We start from the raw sequence: 22,413 nt of genomic DNA, 5'->3' as shown, positions 1-22,413 counted from the left end.
TGCACAGCGGCTCTGGACACATCCAAGGCAGACACATCCGCGGGTTCCATAGGTGAAGCATCTCGCGGCATACCAGACTCTGAATGGGTCTCAGTAGAGGCCTGCAAGTCAGAAGTAGCGGGTTTCAGGGGCTGCGAAAGTGCCTCACTGAATACCAGCAAACTGGCGATTGGCTTAGGAGTAGCGTCAGCAGTTTTGGACCTCGACGGCCTGTCTTGTTCTTTGCGTTTTATCAAAATTCCAGTAGTCGGATGGCTAACCGACGTCATTTCTGGATAATTAAACCGAGAACTGAAACATTTAGAGGCAAACATGTACAGACGGATAGTGCACTAATAAAGCACAAAACTGATAGGCAAGGTACGTCGTGGTCAGGGCCTAGGCAAGGAATACAGTACAAATGAAAATTTTTATGAGGTATTTGCTTTCCACAAGTAATGCAATTATTCATTTTTATTGACATCGATAAGGCGCAAGAAAAAGTTTCCCCAATGGGATACTTAGTTTTAAGCTGAAGACTTCAGCTCTGAAACTCAAATGAAAATTTCAGAAGTCTGCTGACAGGCACTTGCGAACTGCTTCTGCTACCGCACGGCAAGAAAGACTGATGTAATGGCGTCAGCTCCATGTTTTATACTCCTGACGACCTGACGTCATGGAAGAAGGGAAAGCAACCGACGCAGGACCCAAGACTTTGTTAATCAGGCCGACTGAGGGCAACCTGCCAGCAGATTACCCAAATGTAATGACTGCAACAGTGAAACACAAAGAACATCTGACAACTAAGCTTAACGGGAGTGTCGTCGGTAGGTTTGGACCTGTGCAGTCTGTCTTTATATCTTTACATTTTTCAGAAGATCTGCTGTCGGATGGCTTACCAAAGGCATATCGGAGTTAGAGGACTGTAAGTGAAAATATCTAACTACAATAAGGGCCAGATGATGGATAGTTCTGGCGTTTAAAGCACAGAAGCGACAGTGGAGGTGGTCATGCTCTGGGTCTAAACAAGTGACGCAGTAAAAATGAAAGTCTCTGTGTATTTGCTTTCCACAGGCGAGACAATTGTTAACTTTTTCTGACATCAGTTAGTGCAAGAAAAAAGGATCCGCAATGGGGCACTTAGCTTTAGAAGACTTCAGCTTCAATTCAGTAGAAGAAACTCAGGTAGCAGCCAACCGGCACTCGTGCAAACTGCTTCTGCTTTGGGCTCCATGGCAAGAAAGACTGATGTAATAGTGTCGGCTGCCTTACTTTATACTAGGTATGACCTGGCGTCAGTCCTGAAGCGACAGGAACTGATGGAGGAATACTAAGCCTCTACTATTCGGGCCGGCAGAGGGCTACCCTGGCAAGGATAACCCATATATGACGACTGCAACAGTGAAACGAACATCTGGGCTTGGCCTGCAACTCCGTACCAGAAGTCGGACATGCCTCCAGGTTAATGAACACCTTGGGAGATGCACTGGATGGCAGATATGCAGCAGAAGGCTTAGGCAGAGGTTTTCCTGGCCTTGTGCTTTGATAGGTCAAGATCGGACCCAGAGATACCTTCCATGTGCTTAGTTAATAGTTTAAGACACTGGTTTTCAAGATAGGTAGCAAGAGATGAAAGCATACTTCTAAGGGTCTTGGGAACGAAGCACTGTAGTACTGCACAATTTGTGGTTATGGTTAGTGCCTAGACAGAACAGACACTAGGCATAGCTGTCCTTATGTGGAATTTGTCTTCCACACTGGCTCTTGGCCTTTCTGGATGACATACCAAAACAGTACAAGAGAAAAAATATTCGCCAATGGGGCAATTTATCTGAAAATGCTGAAGTTGCAACCACTGGAAATAATCAGACTGACTGCTGGAATGGCATTCTAACAGGCAGTAGAAAAGTTCTGAGGTACCTTCCTTTTATGGCCTATATCCAACTGCAGTATATGTGCAACATTCCACATACCCTACAGTAGTAAAGACTTTTGTATACTGGCTGACATTGGATTGCCTCCTGGTAGAGTACATCCCTCAAGTGAAGAATACTGCAGCAAGTGAATAGGACAAAGTTCAGGTCACTGTCAACCCAAGTTCCAAAGTCTTTGACTAATGCATCTACTCTTACGGGAGTGTCATCAATGTTGTAACTTGTAGTAGTCTTCTCAAAGGGTACAATTATTTATTTGCAATGAGTTTTAGGCCATGGTTCTGGAACCAGTTGTGTGTCAGAGCTTACTGGAGAATATCTACATCTCTGGGGGATTCAATGACCACACCAAGTTTGCAGCAAACAAATTTGGTCAGCTGAATAACAGGAGGAGACCGCTTTAAAAACCCAGGAAGAGACTGTTTGGAAACCAGCTGACTCCGGGCTCTTGGGTTGTAGGATACAGGTGTTCAAATTTGCAGATAAGTTTGGTTTTATCAAGGTAATATCAGAGTTGCCTGTGCACATCCAAAGTGTGCATAATTCTCTCACTGGAAGATTGAGGGGAAGGAAAAAAGGTGGGAAAGTTAGACCGATTAAGGGATAATTCACTGACCACCTTGGGCATAAAGGAAGGGCTGGTATGCAAGGATACCCAGTCTCTGTAAAGACCGTGAAAGAGGGATTAGACAGAGCTTATAACTCAGAGACCCTTCTGGCAAAGGTAATGGTCATATGCAGAACTATTCTCCATGTGCAATGCTGCAAGGAGGAGGACCTTTCTGGCTCAAAAGGTGCTAATGTCAGCTTCTCTAGCACAAAACTGAGATCCCAAGGAGGAAGGACTGGTTTCCTTGGTGGTCTAATATGAAGGACACCTTTAGGGAACAGTTTAACCTCTAACCCAGAAGCTAAAAGAGGAGACATAGGCAGACAAGCCAAGATGGCTGAAAGGTGAGCCTTCACCAAAGAATAGGAGAGCCCACCCTTCATCAGTTCACTCAGACAGGAAAAAACACCAAGACATCCACTGACAGTGGCCGTAAGTACTTCTTGCAACACCAGAATGAAAACCTTTTCCATCTGGAAACATAGGACTTCCTACTAGTGGGCTTTCTGGCCTCCTGCTGAACTTGAAATACGTCCTCAGAAAATAGGTGTCTAAAGGGAATTAAAACCCTATCACCCACAGAGCCAGGTTCAAAGTTGATAGCTGTGGACACATTAAGGTTCCCTTGTCCTAAGTGAGTAGATTCATCCTGTAGGGTAATGTGTGATGATTGCCCCTGGCTAAGTGCAGGAGAAGGGAGAGCCAGTGCTGCCTTGGGCGAAGTAGTCACCAGCAAGATTTTTAGTAGATCCGGCCGAATTCTACAGTAGGACCTTTTTGTAGGAAAGGCAAGGGGAGAGAATGCATACAGAAACGTCCCGTTCCAAGAGAATGATAGCGTCCACCTTCCAGCCCAAGGGGTGTGGAACCCTGGCACAAAATTTCAGAAGTTGTCTGTTCATGGGGGAGGCAAAAAGATCTACCGGAGGTGTACCCCAACAATGGATCAGGTCCAAAAACATCCCTGTGTAACATCCATTCATGGGATTGGATCATGGACCTGCTTAAGTCTGTCACCACATTCTGAGCAGAGGGAAGGTAAACCACTTGAAGGAAAACTTGATTTTGGAAGTCTAACTCCCAGGCTTGCAAGGCTAGTCTGCACAGGAGATGAGACTTCATTTCTCCTTGCTTGATGTACCAAAGGATAGTGGTGGTGTCTGTGAGCCACCTCAGCACCCCTGGAGTTGGCTTGGATTTGAAGATCTGCAGGGAAAAAATAAAAGCCCTCATCTCTGACATTGATTTATGTTTCTTTGTCTGTTTTGGAATCCAAACATCCCTGACCCTCCAGGATTGTAGGGTCGCACCCCATCCTGTGTCTGAGGTGGTGTACAACTCTTGAGATGGGAGGGTGGCTGAAGAGGCGAGACCAAGATTTTTTGCGACCTGCAGGATCCACCAATCCAGCTCCTTTTTTATGCAAGGTAGAAGTGGAATCATGAAACAAGAGGGTGGAAGTGGTGTCTCCAGGAACCACTGAATCTTCATGTGCAACTTAGCCAATGGGAGCATGGGGATTGTAGATGCCAAGAATCCCAGGAGGCGTTGGAAGTCTCCAGCAGTCAGGGATTGAAGGGGTAAATATGCTCTGGAAGTAGGTAGTGAGGAACAGCTCCTTTTCTGTGGGCAGTGAAGCGACCATCTTGTTTGTTTGGATCCTGCAGTCCAGAAAAATATGGTCTTGCGAGAGGAGCGAGGACTTCTGATAGTTTATAGTGAAGCCTAGACTTCCCAAGAAGGGAAATAGCGAAGAAAAGAAGATTTTCCTGAAGTAGGTCTGAGGACTGGGCTTGTATTTTGAGATAGTCTAGGTAAGGGAAGATCTGAATTCCTTGCAGTCTACAAAATGCTATGACAGGAGCCAAGCATTTTTTAAGACCCTTGGTGCTGCAGAGAGACCAAAGGGCAAAGCATAAAACTGAAAATGAGAGGAAGCAACAGAAAAACAAAAATTTCTTGAACAGAGGGTGAATGGGATGTGATAAGCATCTGATGTCTAAAGATACCATGAATGCTTGGGGAAGAATAAAAGGAAAAGAAGGCAAAGTCAACACTGAGAAGGTGGGAACTTTCAGCAAGGTGTTCAAATGGGAAAGGTCCAGGATGGGTCTCCAGGGGCCATGCTTCCTGGGGACCAAAAACATCTTGGAATAGAAACCTTTCCCTTGTTGGGAGGAAGGGACCACTTGAACTGTCCCCTGAGAAAGGAGATCTTAGATGACCTGAAGGAAGAAATCCAATTGTTCTTTTGGTGGTTGTAGGATGCCTTTGATGGAGGGTTAAGCTTCCAAAACCACAAAATATCCACTCTGGATGACTGAGAGGACCCAAGAGTCCTGGGTGATCCAATTCCAAGACGCAAAACAGCAGGAGAGATGAAGGGAGAGGGGAGTGGATGGCTCCGGAGGTAGACAGTCACAGGCTACCAGGGTTAGGATGGGATCGAAAAGGCTGTTTTTGAGCAGGAGTAGATGGGGTAGATTTAGAAGAAGCTAGTTTCCTAGGGCCTCTCTTACTTTTAGAGGAAGTGGCATGACAGGTTTCCTAACATAGGCCATCATTGATGACAGTTCCTTTGGAACCTGGTTACAGAAGAAATAAGGATATGCTTAAGGTCCTGCAGCTCTTAACTTTTTGCTGTAAAGATTTGAATAAGTCTGGAGTCGAGCTACCAAATAAAGATTTATTACCAGGTAAGGGTTGTAACCTTAACCAAGAATATTACCTTAGGACTGACCCAGAGGCTGCTGCCCTAGCTGAAGCACCTGCAGTACCGTAACTGCACTTTATGGAGTGGCTAGTTACCTGGGAGAAGGAATTGAGGATGGCTGTCAATTTTGCCCAAGCAGGAGAGTCCAGGAGCTCTGAAAGGAGTTTTCTTGCCTCCGAAAGGACATGGTCATGTAATTGGCCTGGAAGGCCAGAGAAGCAGAGGTGTAAACCTTTTCCCCCAGTCTCTCCATGACCTTTCCCTCTATCAAAAGGAAGTAAGGAGGTGGAAGCTAATAATCTCAAAGCCTTATCAACTGAAATGGTACCTGGATCTGCAGAGGGAGCTTTGAACAGGAACTTGAGAGTCCTCAGGCACCCTGTAGAACCTGTCCAGACACCTGGGAGCAGGGGGGCTGGAAGTCTGGACACTTGGATGCAGCTGTAAAAGATTCCAGGAAAGCAGGTAGAACTGGGGTGATGGCAGGGGGGGGATAGAGAATCCATTTGCAAGAAGTCATAATACCTCTTTTGTGCAGAGATTTGAGAACAGTTCCACTTAAAAAGTATTTCATTTTCTGGATAGTCTTTCCAAATTAAATATCCTCCCCCAGGGGAAACTGTACTATTAGATTTCCCTTTCTGGGTAGGCACACCCCAGTGGGGAAGCAATTTGGGTGGAGCAGGCTAATGACTCATCCTCTGAAGATTCCTATTCATCCAAAGAGGTATCTACAGCTGTCCTCAAAGGCAGTGGAAGGAGAGAAAGCCTGTAGAGCGAGGAAGGTGAGGACCGGCGCAGTGCCATGATGGCATTGAAAAGGCTTTGTGAGAAAGCCTGCCAATCAGGAGCTTGCTCTAAGAGCAGGGGCAACATGCTTTGTTTTTTAGACTTTTCTTTTTAGGGGCTTCAGTGCGATGGAAGGGCCTGTAGGCCTACATTCCACTGTTTCAGCAAGCACAACCTCATGCACACTAATTTGGGTGATGCCACATGGACCTTTGGCTATCACGAGCCGTGGTTCCACCTTTTTGTCCAAGTCGGATGCCTGCACTTCCCTCGCAGATGTGCTGGTAGACTCCTCCGATGCTTCCACTGTGGTACACGCCAAAGGGACATTCACCCACCACCTCTGGAACTGCCTCCAAGGCCTACATCAGCCTTAGAAGGGGAAGTCCAGAAGAGATGGTGGAGCTGGAAGATCAGGCATAGATTTTCTGGCCTTTTTAGCTTGGGACTTGTCCAAAGGACCAGTCACCATCTCCCTTGTCAGGCGCTTATGTTGTTTGTTCTCTAAGTAGAGTTTACGCAAAGCTAAATACCTCCTAAGTGTTTTGGGGATACCTTGCAAATCACGCAAGTGGTATGATCATGGTCTGGGCCTAGACAGAACAAGCATAGATCGTGGGCGACTTGATCTGCCTTTCACACAGACACTTGCTCTTCCTAGTGGACATGAAATCACCCAACAAAACTAACAATAGCAACAAGAATCAAGAAAGAAAAAATTCCAATGGGGTGCTTACTTAAACCTACGCACACAACCGTTCTACCAGACAAATGTTTGGAGCAGGCGATTGGTCAGAAGAAATGCTCTGAAGTTGGTGTGTGCAGATGCCCACTTTATACCAGACATCTCTATGACCAATGTACGCAGGATGATGTGTGGCGTCGCACATACCTCGCAGTAGCATCTAGACTTTTGCATACTGGCCAGATGTACGACTCGGCCAGAGGCAGATTTCCCTAACGTGATGACTACTGCACATATGAATAAGAGGACGAAGACTGCACTCTCCCGTCCTATAACGGCTGCAGGCTTTCCTCTCGGGTAATGCTTAGCCAAATCATCTCTCAGAATTCTGAAGAGGCAAAACATTAAGGGACCTATATGTAAACATATTACAGGAAGAAAAACTTTCTGCCTTCCTTATTGGACAATATGACAGAAAAATACTATGGACTTTGGGATCACAACTGGACCAGACAAGAATCCGACCCAAAATGGTTAATCAGGGTGTCATGTCATTGTCAGAAGACTGCAGAAGGGATCTACATTTTCAGAAGTGCAAGGCGCTAAAGGTAGATGTTTCCCTGGCTATGTATATGGAGTCCTTCTGGACAGGTTCAAAGTGGGTGAGGACGACCAAAGATTCCTTATTCTTCTTTGCTAGACACTAAAATGCATTAATTTCATCAGAAAGCATATTAGCAATTTGCCAAGCCACAAAATACTCCATTATCTAGAGTTTCCTTAGCAATCAAAAGAACAGTGGGGAATCTTAATAGGCCTGCTCATCTTAGAAATATGGTCTCCAAACAAAGTGGACAACAGTTAAGTAACAGTTAAGTGACAGATAATGGAGTACTGACACTGGAAGCTCATGCAACAGCTGGGTGCAGGGTGTCAAGAAAGGCCTGCAAGGAGCCTACTGCTCATGTTGAACCATGTTCTGTAACTGCAGACTCCTGCACCAATAGGACCAATTCTCAAGACATTTTAACAATGTATGCTGTTCTCTGTGAATCCAAATAGCCAAGGCAGACCCATGGAAGTCTCTCCACAATTAGCTAGCAAGTTAAACTTGACCAAAAGGACAAATCAAAGGAGCAAACTTCTCATTCCTGATCCTTTTATCAAACGTTTACTGGGGGCTCAAGGGATCGCTCCACATGAGCTGACAAAGTACACCTGTAATCCTATAATTTGAATACCAAAACATTAACAGGAGATGGGATAAACATCCCAAGACATACCACATACTGGCTACACCTGCTCACTCCAGAGCACATACCTCAAAAATTGGCAGCACCCTCTCATCAACAGTTTAAGTGCAATCTCAACCCTTCACCAGTTTACACAGGGGAGCTTACCACTCTTAAGGAATGCAAAATCCTTTCAGCAGACTAATGTCTGGCCTCCAATCCTCTTACCCTCTCCCACCAGACAGGCACTGACCAAGAACAGATTAAAAGCTCCTCTTGCTAGCACCCTCCACAAATGCAATCTCAAGACTATATAGGCCTCAGGTTCCTCTACGTGTTCTGTAAGAATGGTCTGAAGGACTGGCACTTGCAGGAAAGCTTCATGATACCCTAATTACCAGGCAGTACACTAGTGTAGGTTCACTACTACTTTGAAGACAGCAGAAACACAAGTTTTGAGGTTAAAAACAAATTGTACAAATGTTCCTGCAATGAAAAACAAGCTCTCTACCCAAGGCCAAGAAAAAACAGGTAAAACCTGGGAAGCATACACGGCCAAGGCATGCCCTCCTAGTTTAACATGCATTGAGCAATAATGGGGGCTATATGACAATTGGAATTGTGACAAGATATCAGAAGAGGGAAAAATCAAGATCTACAACTGAAGGCCTATGAAGTCAGATCAGTCAGACTTTCTGTCATAAAAGCAGTCTAATGCAGCTGTTTAAGCTGTCACTGACCTGTGAAGAGGCACTTGGGAGTTATTTTTCGCATACCGGTTTTGGAACACTATGCAAGTAACTTCACCATTGGAAAAAATTATATATTACTGCCCAGTTAATCAAATTATTTACTATGGCACTGCCTCAAACTGCAAGGAGACAGGGATGTCAGGATAGACAGCATTTGGACTTGGGAGCCATGTATGACAGCTATAGCTCAAATGCAGTACAAACAGCTGACAGCTGCGCCTGATTGGGTTTTTTATGGCTTTCTAGTAACAAACTTGTTGACTGGCTACACAACAGGTCACAAGCAAGGGTAAAAATACTGTATGCACATGTATGCATCTATGTGTATCCAAGCTCTGTATCTGTATACATGTATAGAAATAGTACAGCTTTGTACCTACCATAAATGTAGATGTCCGATAGGTATGCATCTGCAGTCATCACGTATGGGTTGTCCTGCCTCAGGCAGCACTTCGGTTGGCCGGATTCCAAAGTCTGGGTCCGGCTTCGGCTGATGTCGCCCTCTCCCCGACGTCAGAGCGCCTGGGGTATAAAAGCGTCAGCCGACGCCATCTTCCTCAGTTTTTCTTGCCCCAGATGCCAGGTGCCCTCTAAGGAAGGCTAAATTTGGAGAAATGCAATAGATTCCAAACATGCACAAAAAAAAAAAATATATATATATATATATATATATATATATATATATATATATATATATATATATATATATATATAAGTACCCAAGAAATACCACAGAGGGGAAGGAGGGAGGGTAAACCTGACTGCAGATGCATACCTATCGGACATCTACATTTATGGTAGGTACAAAACTGTACTATGTCCTTCAAGGATGCATCTGCAGTCATCACATATGGGTAGAATACCATAGCCAATCTGGGGTGGAGGATCTATGTAAAGGATGGTGTAGCTAAAATGCCCTGCAGGACTGCCGTAGCAAAGCCTGCTCTGGATCTGGAATATAAAGGTAAGTTGTAATGCTTGGAAAATGTATGCACGGAGCTCCATGTAGCAGCTTCTAAAATGTCCTTGGTAGCCACCCCTCTTAAGAAGGCTGTGGAGGTGGCTGTGGCTCTGGTCGAATGAGGTCTAATGTTAGCTGGCACAGTTTTTCCATGAAAGGAGTAACAAAAACGAATGCAATTCCCTATCCATTTTGAAATTGTCTGTTTTGAAATTGCTTTTCCTTGTGCACCCGCAGCATATGCTACAAACAGCTGGTCAGTTTTTCTGTAACTTTTAGTTCTGTCCAAGTAGTAGCATAACTTGTCTGTGTATGTCCAGGGTGTGCAGAAGCTTTTCCCCTTTGTTTTGTTGATTTGGAAAGAAGGTAGGCAGGTGAATAGCTTGGTTTAATGAGACCCTGGATACCACCTTTGGCATAAATGAAGGATTGGTTCTCAATGAGACTCTGTCTTGATGAAAAATAAGAAATGGCTGCACTGCCATGAGGGCCTGTACCTCAGATACTCTTCCTGCTGAGGTTATGGCCAGAAGGAAGGCAGTCTTCCAAGACAGGAACTGTAGTTCTGCAGGTGCTGCTGGTTCAAAGGGAGGCAGTGTTAGTTTTTCCAACACGAAGTTAAGGTCCCAAGTAGGCACTGGTGGTTTCCTTGGAGGATTGATGTTTTCAATTCTTCTTAGAAACTGCCTTAGGAGAGGATGAGAGAAGACAGGTGGATCAGTATTGTACTCTGCTGAAATTGCTGAAGCATGAATTTCAATGGAAGAGTAAGACAGGCCATTGTGGGGCATTTCTGCCAAGTATTCCAGGATATGTGCCATGTTCATCACTTTCGCATCTAGGCCCTTTGTGGTGCTCCAAGTGTGAAATCTTTTCCATTTTGCTGAGTATGCCTTTCTTGTGGAAGGCCTGCGAGCTTCCATGATGATATCCTTCACTCTCTTGGATAGCTTATCCTGGGGAGGAATCAAGGTATTTTCCAGGCTGTTAGTTGCAATGTTTTCAGGTTGGAATGCAGAGTTTTGTAATTGTGCTGTGTCAGGAGAAGTGGCCATTGTGAAAGAGGCCATGGTTTCGTGCGTGACATGCTCTTGAGCAATGGGTACAAGTGCTGTCTTGGCCAGTCCGGAGCTATCAGAATCACTCTTGGCTGCTCTGCCCTGATCCTTCAGTAAGACCTTGGTCATTAATGGAAGAGGTGGGAATGCATACACTGTTAGAGTTCTCCAGCTGAAAGAGAGGGCGTCCACTTTCCATGCTTGTGGGTGGTATTGTCCTTGAGCAGAACTTCTTCAGCTGATGATTGTGCGGGGAGGCAAAGAGGTCTATGTCCGGCCTCTCCCATGATTGTGTTATCTGGAGGAAGATGTCTGGGTGCAGCATCCATTCGTGTGCATCCATGATGTTTCTGCTTAAGCTGTCCGCCAGTATATTGTCCTTTCCTGGCACAAATTGGGATTGCAGCTCTATATTGAGTGTCAAGGAAAGTTCCCGTAGATTCATTGCCAGTCTGCAAAGAGGGTAGGAATGGGTGCCTCCTTGCTTGTTTATGTACCACATAACTGTGGTGTTGTCTGTCCTTATTAGCAGGTGGCCTTGATGTAGAAATAGCTTGAAGGCCTCGATTGCATGCATCACTGCCAGCATTTCCTTTTGGTTTATGTGCATGCGTAGCTCTTTTTGTGACCATAGTCCTTGGATGCACCTTCCCTCCATGTGCGCTCCCCATCCGTGGTCTGAAGCGTCCGTTGTAATGGTTTGGCTGGCTATTGGTTTGCTGAAGGGCAGACCCCTGTTTGACTGGCTTGCTTGAGCCCACCACAGAAATTCCCTTTGAAGGCATGGGATGAGTGGTATCAAAGTTTCCAAGCTGTGACTGTGCTGAGTCCATAAACTCCTTAGGTACCATTGTAGTTTCCTCATATGTAGCCTTGCTTGTGGAATCAGAAGAATGCAAGAAGCCATGTAACCCAGGGCCTGCAGGATTTTCCTTGCAGTCAGCTGAGTTTGTCTTGACAGATTTTTGAAGTAATCCGGTAGTTGACTTTGTTTTTCTTCTGTGAGGTAAGCCATTTGGGTGGTTGTGTCTAGATTCGCACCCAGAAAAGTTATTCTTTGGGATGGAACAAGTCTTGACTTGTGAATGTTGACTGTATATCCCAAGGCCAGAAGTAGGTGGATGGCATAATTCAAGTGTTTTACCAAAATTCGTTGGCTGTCCGCTTGTATAAGGCAGTCGTCCAGATATAGGTATATTTGCATCCCTTGAAGTCTGCAGTGTGCAATTACTGATGCCAGGCATTTCGTGAATACTCTGGGCGCAGTAGATAAGCAAAAGGGCAATGCTGAGAATTGATAATGCTCTGAACCTGCAATAAATCTGAGGTGTCTTCTGCAACTTTGTCTGATAGGGACATGCAGGTATGCCTCCTTGAGGTCCAGAGTTACCAGCCAAGACCCCTTGCCCAGCATGGGAAGGAGTTGCTGTAGAGTTAGCATTTTGAATTTTGGCACAATGAGGTAAGTATTCAGTGTGGACAAGTCGAGAATAGGCCTCCATTGCTTTTCTTTTCTTGGAACAAGGAATAGTCTGGAGTAAAATCCTTGGCCTTGTTCTGACAGAGGAACCTTTTCTATAGCTTTCATTTGCATTAAGTTGGAGATTTGTTTCAAAGCCTCTGCCCTTTGATTTGGTGGCAGGTCTGGCATGCCTTTTCTTTTTGGTAGTGTGTGGAAATGGAACCTGTATCCTTTGTCTATTATTTGTAGTGTCCATTTGTCCCTTGTAATACTGTGCCAATATTCTGAGAATAAGGAAAGCTTTCCGCCCAAATGTGCTTCCAACTGAGCCCTGGTTGGCGGTGTCAAAGTAAAGTCATTGAGTCTGTCCTTGTGCAGCAGTAGTAGGCCCTGCACAACCTCTCTGGTTGGGAGGCTGCCATTGACGTCCTCTGTAGGAGCCTCTAGCTTGCCCTCTACCTCTGGCACGCCTGTTCTTGCCTCTCTGAAATCTCTCTGTGTCTGGAAAGGACCAATTCTTGGAAGGCCAATTTCTGCTGAATCTTGGTGGTTGAACTTGCATAAAATCTTTGACTGTTTGTACAGATTTTGCCTTTTCTTCAAATTTCTTTAAGACCTCCTGAGCAGTGGAACCAAATAACTTTTGCTTTTCCAGTGGAGCATCAAGAAGCTTTGCTTTAACATGGTCTGGCAGAGATTGTTCCTTCAGCCAAGCATGCCTACGTATGACTGCACCTGTCATAGCTGACCTACATGAAGCTTCCAATGCATCATAACCACACTGCAAGAAATGGTTGCTAACCTGTTGAGCGTTATGTACCAGATCCTGAAGTGATCTGCGATCTAGGGGTTCAGGTGAAGACAGTTTTTTATGCAATTCATCTAACAAATACTCTTGGTACTGAATCATATGAAATTGACAATTTAAAGCCCTCATAGAAAGGGTAGCAGAAGTATACACTTTTTTACCCCATCGCTCTAAAGCCCTGGACTCCCTTTCAGAGGGGAGTGGATTTTTTGTAGCGGCAGCTGCAACCCCTTTAGGGCCCTGGGAAATAGTTTCTGGATCAGCAGAGTGGGCCTTGTAAAGGAAAAGATGTGATTCCGGGACCCTGTAGTACCTATCGGGTTTGGCAGGAGCCGGAGGGAGAGAGTCAGGGGTTGTGCTAGACTCAGAGTACACATCATCAATGACATTCAAAACAGGGGGAATAGCCAAAGGTCTATGCTGAGGCAAATGCAAGAAGGTCCTTAATCTCTTCCTGGAATCAGAGAATTCCTGGCCCTGCCATTGGAAATGCTCTCTCATAGTGTGCAGAGTTTCCCCAAAGGACAGCTCTTCAGGAGGGGAGGCCGAAGGGATAGATTCCTCTGCATCAGAATCCTCGTAGGCCAAAAAAGCCTCCTCCTGGTAGTCCGAGAGAATAGAGCCATCAGAGGCCTCATCTGAGGAGTGGGGATCAGAGGGCTCAACCCTGGGCCTTTTTTCTGTAGGAGGTTGAGAGCCCCTGTCCGGATGAGGCTGTGAGCCCCTAATTAATGAAATAACGTCCTCTGCTAGACTAAGGATCTGAGAACCTGTAGTGGGTCCCTGAGGGATAACCCTGGGAGGCAAAGATTTTGAGTGTTTAGCAGCTTTAGCCCTAGAGAATGCCTTTATGGACATGGATGCAGGAGGCCTGGCTGCACCACGTGCTGGTGTAGTTTTGTCTAGAGGAATTGTGTCGGAAGGTTCCAGGACACCAGTTTCTAATGGAGATTCAATAACCGATACAGTAGGGGCCTCCGGGGCCGAGGTTGTCGGTTGTACGGTTTCGGTGGTCGGAAGTACCAAGGACTCTGTTTCAGCCAAGACAGAGACACTCGTGGTAGGCCTGGCCGTGGTTTCAGCCGAAACCGCGGCCCGCGTGTCGGTCCTTGTCCTTCCGTTTCTTAGTTAAATGTGAAGTCGGAGTCGCCGACGGCATATTGTAAGCAAAACTAGCCCCAAAAAAGTCCTCTGCAAACTCCGCCCGACGTCTAAGAGTGTGTCGGTTGAAGGAAGCACAGGCTGAACAGGCCGAGACGTCGTGGTCTGGGCCTAGGCAGGGAAGGCAGTAAGAGTGGAAATCCTTATGAGGTATTTGTTTCCCACAAGTTAAGCAATTATTAATTTTATCTGACATCGGCTGAGGCAAGAAAGAGTCCCCAACGGGGTACTTAGCTTTTGAAATCTTCGGTTTAGCTGAATTACAGGAGCTGGCCGACCGGCACTTGAGAACTGATTCTGCTTTGGGCACCACGCGGCAAAAAAGACTGAGGAAGATGGCGTCGGCTGACGCTTTTATACCCCAGGCGCTCTGACGTCGGGGAGAGGGCGACATCAGCCGACGCCGGACCCAGACTTTGGAATCCGGCTGACCGAAGGGCTGCCTGAGGCAGGACAACCCATATGGGATGACTGCAGATGCATCCTTGAAGGACATCCACATGTCCTTGTAGCCCTGCGTTGCAATGGAAAAGGATCTATGGGTGAGCATCTTTGCCCGGGTAATACATGCTTAACTTAGTGCATCTATGATGATGGAAAAGGGATAAAACAAAATAACTGCTTTTTTCTGGGTAATACCATCCAATAGTCAACAGGACAGACTACCACATACATGTTCAAGTTAATGCAGGATAATTCAAGAGACAGCATTTCCAACAGCAATGTCTTCAGGACTACAGGAAGTACTGCAAATGAATCATTCCATGTTCTTATAATTATATCCACCATCTTTCGAGATGGTTAGGCCAAAATGCTGATCAAGACTTTTCCTGATGTTCTTCAGTTTACTACACTACATGGTGTGTACTGCTTCCAAATCTCCAACAGGTCAACCAACACCATCAAAAATATCTGCCGACCAAGATAGTCCAACTAAGAAAACAGCACCTTTTCAGCAGAATCCAAAGTAAAGCTTCACAAGAAAATAGCAAAATAATAAAACTAACAGAATGACTAAAGTAAAACGGAAGTAAGAGTAACAAAATACTACAGTTATGAGTAAAAAAGCAATACTATGTTCTCCATTTCCTGTTTTCAAGTCAAATAATTAGACACCACTCCTAGGATGAGTCAGAAAAAGGTCCATGGAAATTTAGTGCTTTACTACAGTAAGCAAATAAAATCAAATAAAACTATTGATAAAAAGTATGGCAAAGTAAAAATGAACTGGAGAGTTGTATGGAGTATACATTTGATCAGTAGTTAGTGAAAAGGGAGAGAGATTTTGCTAAGATACTCAAAAGATAATGCCTTCTAATTTCTTAAAATTTGCTATACATAGTGGCAAAGATGTTACGCCCATAAAGGGCTCTTCCAAGATAGCTTTAGTCATAATTTACCCTACCAGCAGAGACACGCAAAACAGCTACAGTCTCAGTACATGTGAACTGGGTCACTACTAAGACACTGACCTGTGACATCAGATGCACCCCACAGAACCACTCCCAAGCAGAACTTTTACTGTATATAACACAAATCATCACTAGGAGACAGAAAAAAAAAAATCACATTATGCAGATCTGACAGTTACCTATAATCAACAGGCATTTAAGTTCATCTTCCTTCCCTTTTGGGTGTGATGCCACAAGTCACTTACCTTACCAAAATTGCCCCATGTGATTGTGACACGATTTGAAGTTGTGGATAAATACAGTAAATGGGTGAGGTTAACAGGGCGACAAGGTCGTTTGGGTTCAACTCCAGGTTTATTTGACGGATAGTAGCCCTAGACACACAAGTAACAAAACAGTTGAGAAAAAAATTAACAGAATCAAAAGCACAGTCAGCTGAAACATACTGTGGCATACATCTTGGACAGAAGTATAAGCATATCAAAGACAAATAGCAACTGTGCTAGTAAATACTTCAGCTACCACAGACTTCGCTATTAACCATATAAATTACAGCTAGATCAAGCCTTCTTTCAGTGGAGCCCCAGGGAGAATGCTACTAACAGGACATACCACTCACATTTACTGACATATACAAGCTATAATTTTTATTTGCATTAAAAAGACTACAAAATCCAGTTCACTCTTTTTTTGATACCCGCTTTACCTTATCCAGAAGTCAACAGCTGAGCCTATTGTGGCAGCAAATGAGTACAAAGATGGGAAACAATCCTGGGCACGACACCAATCAGGGGATGCGTGTACATACACAAAATTAAACAGGATCACTAATTCACCTAATTTGTCATCATAAAAATGAAGGAAACCAACGTACCTTGCGAAAACCTTGTCAATTGTTTATATTCGATCACAACAGGGTGTGCAGTAGCAAGCCCTCCACCCATCAATACCCCCTCATCCATGTGATGTCAGCCAACCTTATAATGTTAGAAGTCCTATTTTTAAGAAATTAATGTTCATGTGAATCATGCTCTTAAAAAAATGAAATGTAAAAAAAAGTGCAACATCGATCAGGGGGCGTATACCCCTCACACCCTTCCAATCCAAAATGAACTGCAAGGCACTTAAAACTGTGTACAACAGGGTGTGCAGGGGACGGCAGCCCCATTGCTAGATGTGTGTTGCAGTCTTTCACTGACATTATGCAAACTGTGCCAGACATTCAAATTTCATTTTTAAACCACTGAGAATTTTGAAAAAGTTTTTAAAACATTTAACTGAGAGTCCCATTGGGATGTCAATCAAGTCATCACTGCCCACACCTTCACAAAGTCCAATGGTGCATCCTAAAATAAACACTTGCCAAAACTTTCACAGACACAGAAAGGACATGCAGATGGCAGAGAAAGCACTCCAGCTGGGGAATTAACTACTGAACAAAGCACAGTCTCTCCAATACTAAGAGCACCACTGTGCTGTACAAAAATTTAGCTATTTATAAACATGCTCAGTAAGCATGAATAATCATGACTGTGCACCTGTTATTCCTGTGCAAAACCAGAGCGGAGTGTGGTGCAGCTGCCATACAGGCAGCCAATCAGGAAAAGTCTTTCTAATCAATGTTGCAATACTCCTAACACATAGGTTACCACTGCTGTCATCCAGCCAGGCTACTAAAGCTTTACCCTCTCAGTATTGTACATCTGGCATGTGACCTTAGCTCACAAGCATAGGGGTATATAGATGGACATACAAGCGTAATTCCTCAGATCTTCAAGCCAGTGGCTTGAAGACCCCCATGACAGAAAACTCTCACCGGCTAGCAGGGGCATAGTAGAAAGTACCCCCTTTGGTTAAAGGGCGTTTCCCACAGGACAGGAACTGAGGAAGAAAAAGAAAACAAGTGTTGTTGGTCTTTCGGCTTTTCCCGGTAAGGGGTCACCACAGCAGAACTCCGGTCTGCTAATGATTGGCAGTAGATTTTTACGAAACGCCGAGGTGCCAGCTCGACGCCCAACCTTCAATGAAGGCACGCCCATTTACGCACGCAGACTCCACACAGAAAGCACTCCCAAGCCAAGCAGAGAATCGAATGGGAGAACCTCTTGCTGTGAGGTAACAATGTTACTGCCGTACCAAGTGTAAAGGGGATAAAAAGGGTGGGAGGAAATACTGCAACAGTGATTAACAGGACATTTACTATTATGAAAAACTCTTGCATAAATCAGCTTTGAATTATTCCTAACAAATGGGTTATTTCCAGAGCTAAAGGGACAGTAAAGGTAGTTGGTTAAAAGGCAACGCAACTGCCCAAGTTTCCAGATAAGACTGATGTCTGAAGTTCAGTAAAAATGTGTACAGATGACCAGTTGGCAGCCTCCAGTACTGACCTGGGTTCCACTACTTTGCAAAACTGTTACTGGTCTAGTAGAGCAAGGTCTGGGAACATGACGGCAAGGATTTGCTATGCAGAGTAACAAAAGGAGATAGCCTTACAGATCTAGTTTGCAATGTTTTTCAATGATACTGGCTGGCCAAATTTCATGTCCATGACAGTAAAACAGATTAGACTTTTGAATTATTTTTATTTTGTCCTAACAGAATCTTGGTGAATGTCCAGAGAATGCAGTACCTCTCAGACTCGGTGGGTTGGGAAAGGTAAATAGGTTAACGGTTTGAGAGCGAGAGAGGGTTTGTTCACCATTTTAGGGATGAAAGAATTACTCTATACACCCTCCTAGTCTTTGTGAAAAAGAAAGGAAGGAATAGCCATGAGTGCCCGAAGCTCAATTCTCCTAGCTGAAGTGAGGGTCAGAAGCAGGACAGTTTTCCAGGTGTAAAATTTGAGGTTTGTGGATTCAGAACAAGGTAGGGTAAGCTTTTCCAGCACAAAGTTCAGGTCCCAAAAGTAGGGGCAATGGGCTTTCAAGGCGGTCTAAGATACACAACCCCTCTAAGGAATAACTTGAGCTCAAATATGCACAAGTGTGGGAGTGACAGAGGCAGGCAAATGGATATGGCTGACAGCTGAGCTACAATGGAGGAAGAGGCCAGACCTGCATGTAAGAGTTCACACATTTCAGAATGGAAGGTACTGCTGATCATTTGAGGTACTGGCCATTCCTTTGGCACCAATAGGATATAATCTCTTCCATTTGATTATGCAAGACGTTAGAGTGGTGTTGCCTGGCTTCTTGGGGACCCTTAATCACAACTTCAGAAAAAATGGTTCCTTTAAGGATTTAGAACCCTAGCGCCCCCAGTGTTAGGCTTGGGAATGACAGACAGAGGTGAAGCAGCAACCATTTCTGTTATGCAATGACATCTGTTTTACTATTTGCAATACCCACCCCCAGCAAGAACAGGAGAAAAAAAAAAAAAAAAAAAGAGGGAGCCAATGCTGTCTTAGCCAAAAAGGAATAGCCCCCCCCCCTCCTTTCTGGGTCTTGAGAACTCTTAGAATGAGAGGTAGTGTGAGGGTGGGGGCAGAGGAAATTTCCTATTCAGGGAAAGGGGAAGGCATCTGTCCTCCAAGATCTGAAGCAAGGGTCCCTAATGTAAAATAGTGAAAACTCGGTGTTTAAGGCAAACAGATCACAGGTGTCCCATAACAGTGGATTATGTCCTAGAAAACCTGTCTGTTAAGGGTCTATTCATGGGGGTCCACCTCCAAGCACCTGCTTAAAGAATCTGCCAACACTTTGACCTGGGAAGGGATGTATGTGGCTGTCAGTGACATGTTTATCTGAGTGGCAAGATTCCAAAGCTTTCTGTGACAGTCAGAATAGTTTGCAAGATCTGATCCAGAAACCAGGTATAGTCTCGTACCTGGTTTCCAGAGATGTTAAAAGACCTGAGGAGCTTGGATGAGGACCCTTATTTTCTTCATATTGATGTGTTCTTTTAGTAGTGTAGGATACCATCTGCCCTGCACTCACTGGCTGCCTGTACAGGCATTCAAAGGTCTTGTCCAAGGCATCGGTGTGCACTGCCTTGAACTGGGACTGGAGGAGTGAAGGGAAGCCCTGGGTTAAGTTACACCTGATCCTTCCACCATAAGAGTTCCCATCTGAGATGTAGTAAAAAGGGATTCATTATGTCCAGAAGGTGCAAGTATCAAGACTAAACTGTTTTCAGTTACCATTGATTTTCTTCATATGTAGTCTGGCTGGGGAGCATTAGGACTGTAGCTGTCTTTTCAGGCTTGCTAGTTGTTGCTGAAGCACCTACCAAGGGGAGAAAACTCAGAGAAGAAAAGGAGCTACTTTTGTGATTTTAAGTATTTTCTTCTGATTTTTTGTTGAGTTTTACTGCTTTGCCGCCTACTTTTGGCATTTTCCGACTTGCTAAAGTTTATATCTGTAACAGTACTTGGAACACATCTAGAGCCTGTTTACTGCATTTCCTGTGTTGCACTTAATTTAAAATCGTTTTTTTCTCTAAAAACTGCATTTTACCTGATTTTGGCCTAGCACTCAAGTGTGGGGTCATTTATTGCATTGTTGTGATTATTTTGCTGCTTGTGTATCTCTGCTACCTTTAAACTACAACAAAAAGAAAAAAAAATCTTGCTTTTTTCCCCACTTTCTGAAAGTTAAGAAAGTTCAGTTACAGATTTGCTATTCTGAACTGTTTGGAAGTTTCTAGAAGGCCAGTGCTTGCTTGGGCTAAAGGGAAGTCTCCGTGTTCAGTGGGAGTGGTTAACACTGAACAGCCTGCCTGTCCCTGGAGGAGTGGTTACTACCTAGAAGCTGTAGTTTTATTGGCCATTTTGGGTCAATTCTAAACTCCTTGATCTGTCTCTCTTAAAACCCTACAACTCTCTTTTTGCGCGGTTTTGCGCACTGAACAGCGCCACCTAAACAGGTTTAAACTATTCCAGGCTCCACAAAGTCTGCTCTTCACTTTTTCCCCTAGAACTGTTCAAACTCTCAAAGTAATCACTTTATTCTCTTTCTAAAGCCCTGCACTTGCTCAGCTCTTATAAGGAAACACTAACTAAAGCACTACACCCTCCTTGACTTCTCATAAGTATTAGGCTCCCGATTGGTCCTTCCTGATCAAGTGAAAAATCAGTTCCCTTCCCTAATCTGATCAGTAAAAAACTAGTTCCCTATACTAATCTGGTATGTCCAAGGGTCAATTTCAAGGTTACTCACCAGTCCAGCTGGTGAATCTGGGAATTTTGAGGCAATGTTACAATTGCCTTATGTACACAGACAACCCTCCCCTCCTTCCAACAAACTCTAATACATGTGAGAGATGCAGTTACACAGCCAAACTGGAGGCAGAGCTCTCTCAACCCAAGACTAACAGTCGGGAGGAAAAGGTAACCACCCACACAGACCTATTGCATCTGCATACCCAACACAAACACACAAAAACACACTAGGAGACTCTAAATAAAAATCTGCCTAAACAGCAAAGACCTCCTAACCAGATATCCAAGCAACGGCCACCCCTCAACAATAACCACGAATCACATCTCACACAAAATCAGTGTGCCTCACAGTCACAGCCCTTAAGGCCAAACACACCAAATACACTTGTTATAGGGGACTCTATTGTCCAGCACACTGACGTCCAGCTCACCAGGCTGAACAAGGTGGTCACTGTAAGCTGCTGTCGGGTGCCAGAATCCGCCACAACGCAAGCACTCAGGTCACTCCAAAGCAAGTATAAGTATGACTCTGTCATTGTCCATGCTGGTGTGAATGACCGGAGACGTACCTCCCTGGACTACATGAAAAGAGACAGAGGAGCTCTCTGACCATGTAGCCCAGGCTGGTATGACCCTGACCTTGAGTAGCATCTTGCCTTCAACAAGAATGAAGCCACAGTATAAAGACAAAATGATCAGTTTCAACAATTGGCTAAAGTATTTGTGTCATTCAAAGGGGATCCAGTGTCTTGTCAGACTGGGATGACATGCTCGACAAGCCGCGTTGCTTCGCTAGGGACGGCTTGCACCTGTCACCCTTAGGCTTTCGTATACTGGCCAAGGATCTTGCCACCCCCATAGTGCCTTTTTTAGGCAAGGCTCAAAGGACAAACCCACCTCCATAGACAACCCTAGGATAAAAAAACTAAAGGTAATGCTACTCAATGCCAGAAGTCTAAACTTCAAGATGCACGCACTCGAGGCTCTCTTCAGTATGGAGAAAATCGATGTCTGTGCAGTAACAGAAACCTGGTTCAAGGCTCCTGAGAGTGCCCTAGCACTACCAGGTTATAACTCATACCATGCGTTTCAGCCCCAAAACTCGGACTGAAGCACAAAAGGAGGGGGAGTATCTATATTCATCAAAGATACCTACACCTCCAGGTTAGTGGCACTGCATGAAGCATCAGAAACCATCCGTGTGCTACTAACAGCGGCCAAAACTGCCTTTCAGTTTGTAGCCTGCTACAGAACACCCTCCCTATTACAGGAACCCCACTTGGCACTCCTAACAACACTGGAGAATATGAAGGTCTCTCCAAACACTATATTTATTGGGTGACTTCAACTACCCAAACATTGACTGGGAAAACTACTTAAGCCCAAACACCCTCGCCCAACGGTTCCTTGAATTTATAAACTCTAACGCAATGGAACAACTAGTTGGTCACCACTCCCACAAGAGGGAACAAGGGAACAACATATTGGACCTGGTCATCACCAACATGGGGACTCTGTTCCACACCAGAGGTAAACCCCTCATTGGTAAGATCAGACCATAAACAAATTTCCCTGGACATCCAATATCCCGTCCCCACCCCCAGCCAAGGAAATCACTGTAAAGAATTTCTCAAAAGCCAGCTTTGCACTTCTCAAGACTGAGGTGGAATCCTTCAAAGCCCAGAGGATAATACAC

The 22,413-nt window shown here is 44.7% G+C and overlaps 1 protein-coding gene across 1 annotated transcript in view; it reads right to left on the bottom strand.

The window, feature by feature from the left end:
* PIAS4 (protein inhibitor of activated STAT 4) overlaps window positions 1-22,413 on the bottom strand; it is a gene marked incomplete in the record, with an annotated part of 1,954,703 nt that overhangs the window by 778,195 nt on the left and 1,154,095 nt on the right. Inside the window, 1 exon segment of the mRNA XM_044054086.1 lies at window positions 15,802-15,930. Within this exon segment, the coding sequence (XP_043910021.1) occupies window positions 15,802-15,930 (129 nt within the window).

Source organism: Protopterus annectens, chromosome 13.part0 (assembly GCF_019279795.1).
Source record: "Protopterus annectens isolate FY-2018-M chromosome 13.part0, PAN1.0, whole genome shotgun sequence".
Classification (NCBI taxonomy): Eukaryota; Metazoa; Chordata; order Ceratodontiformes; family Protopteridae; genus Protopterus; species Protopterus annectens.
This window is presented reverse-complemented; position numbering and strand designations above follow the sequence as displayed.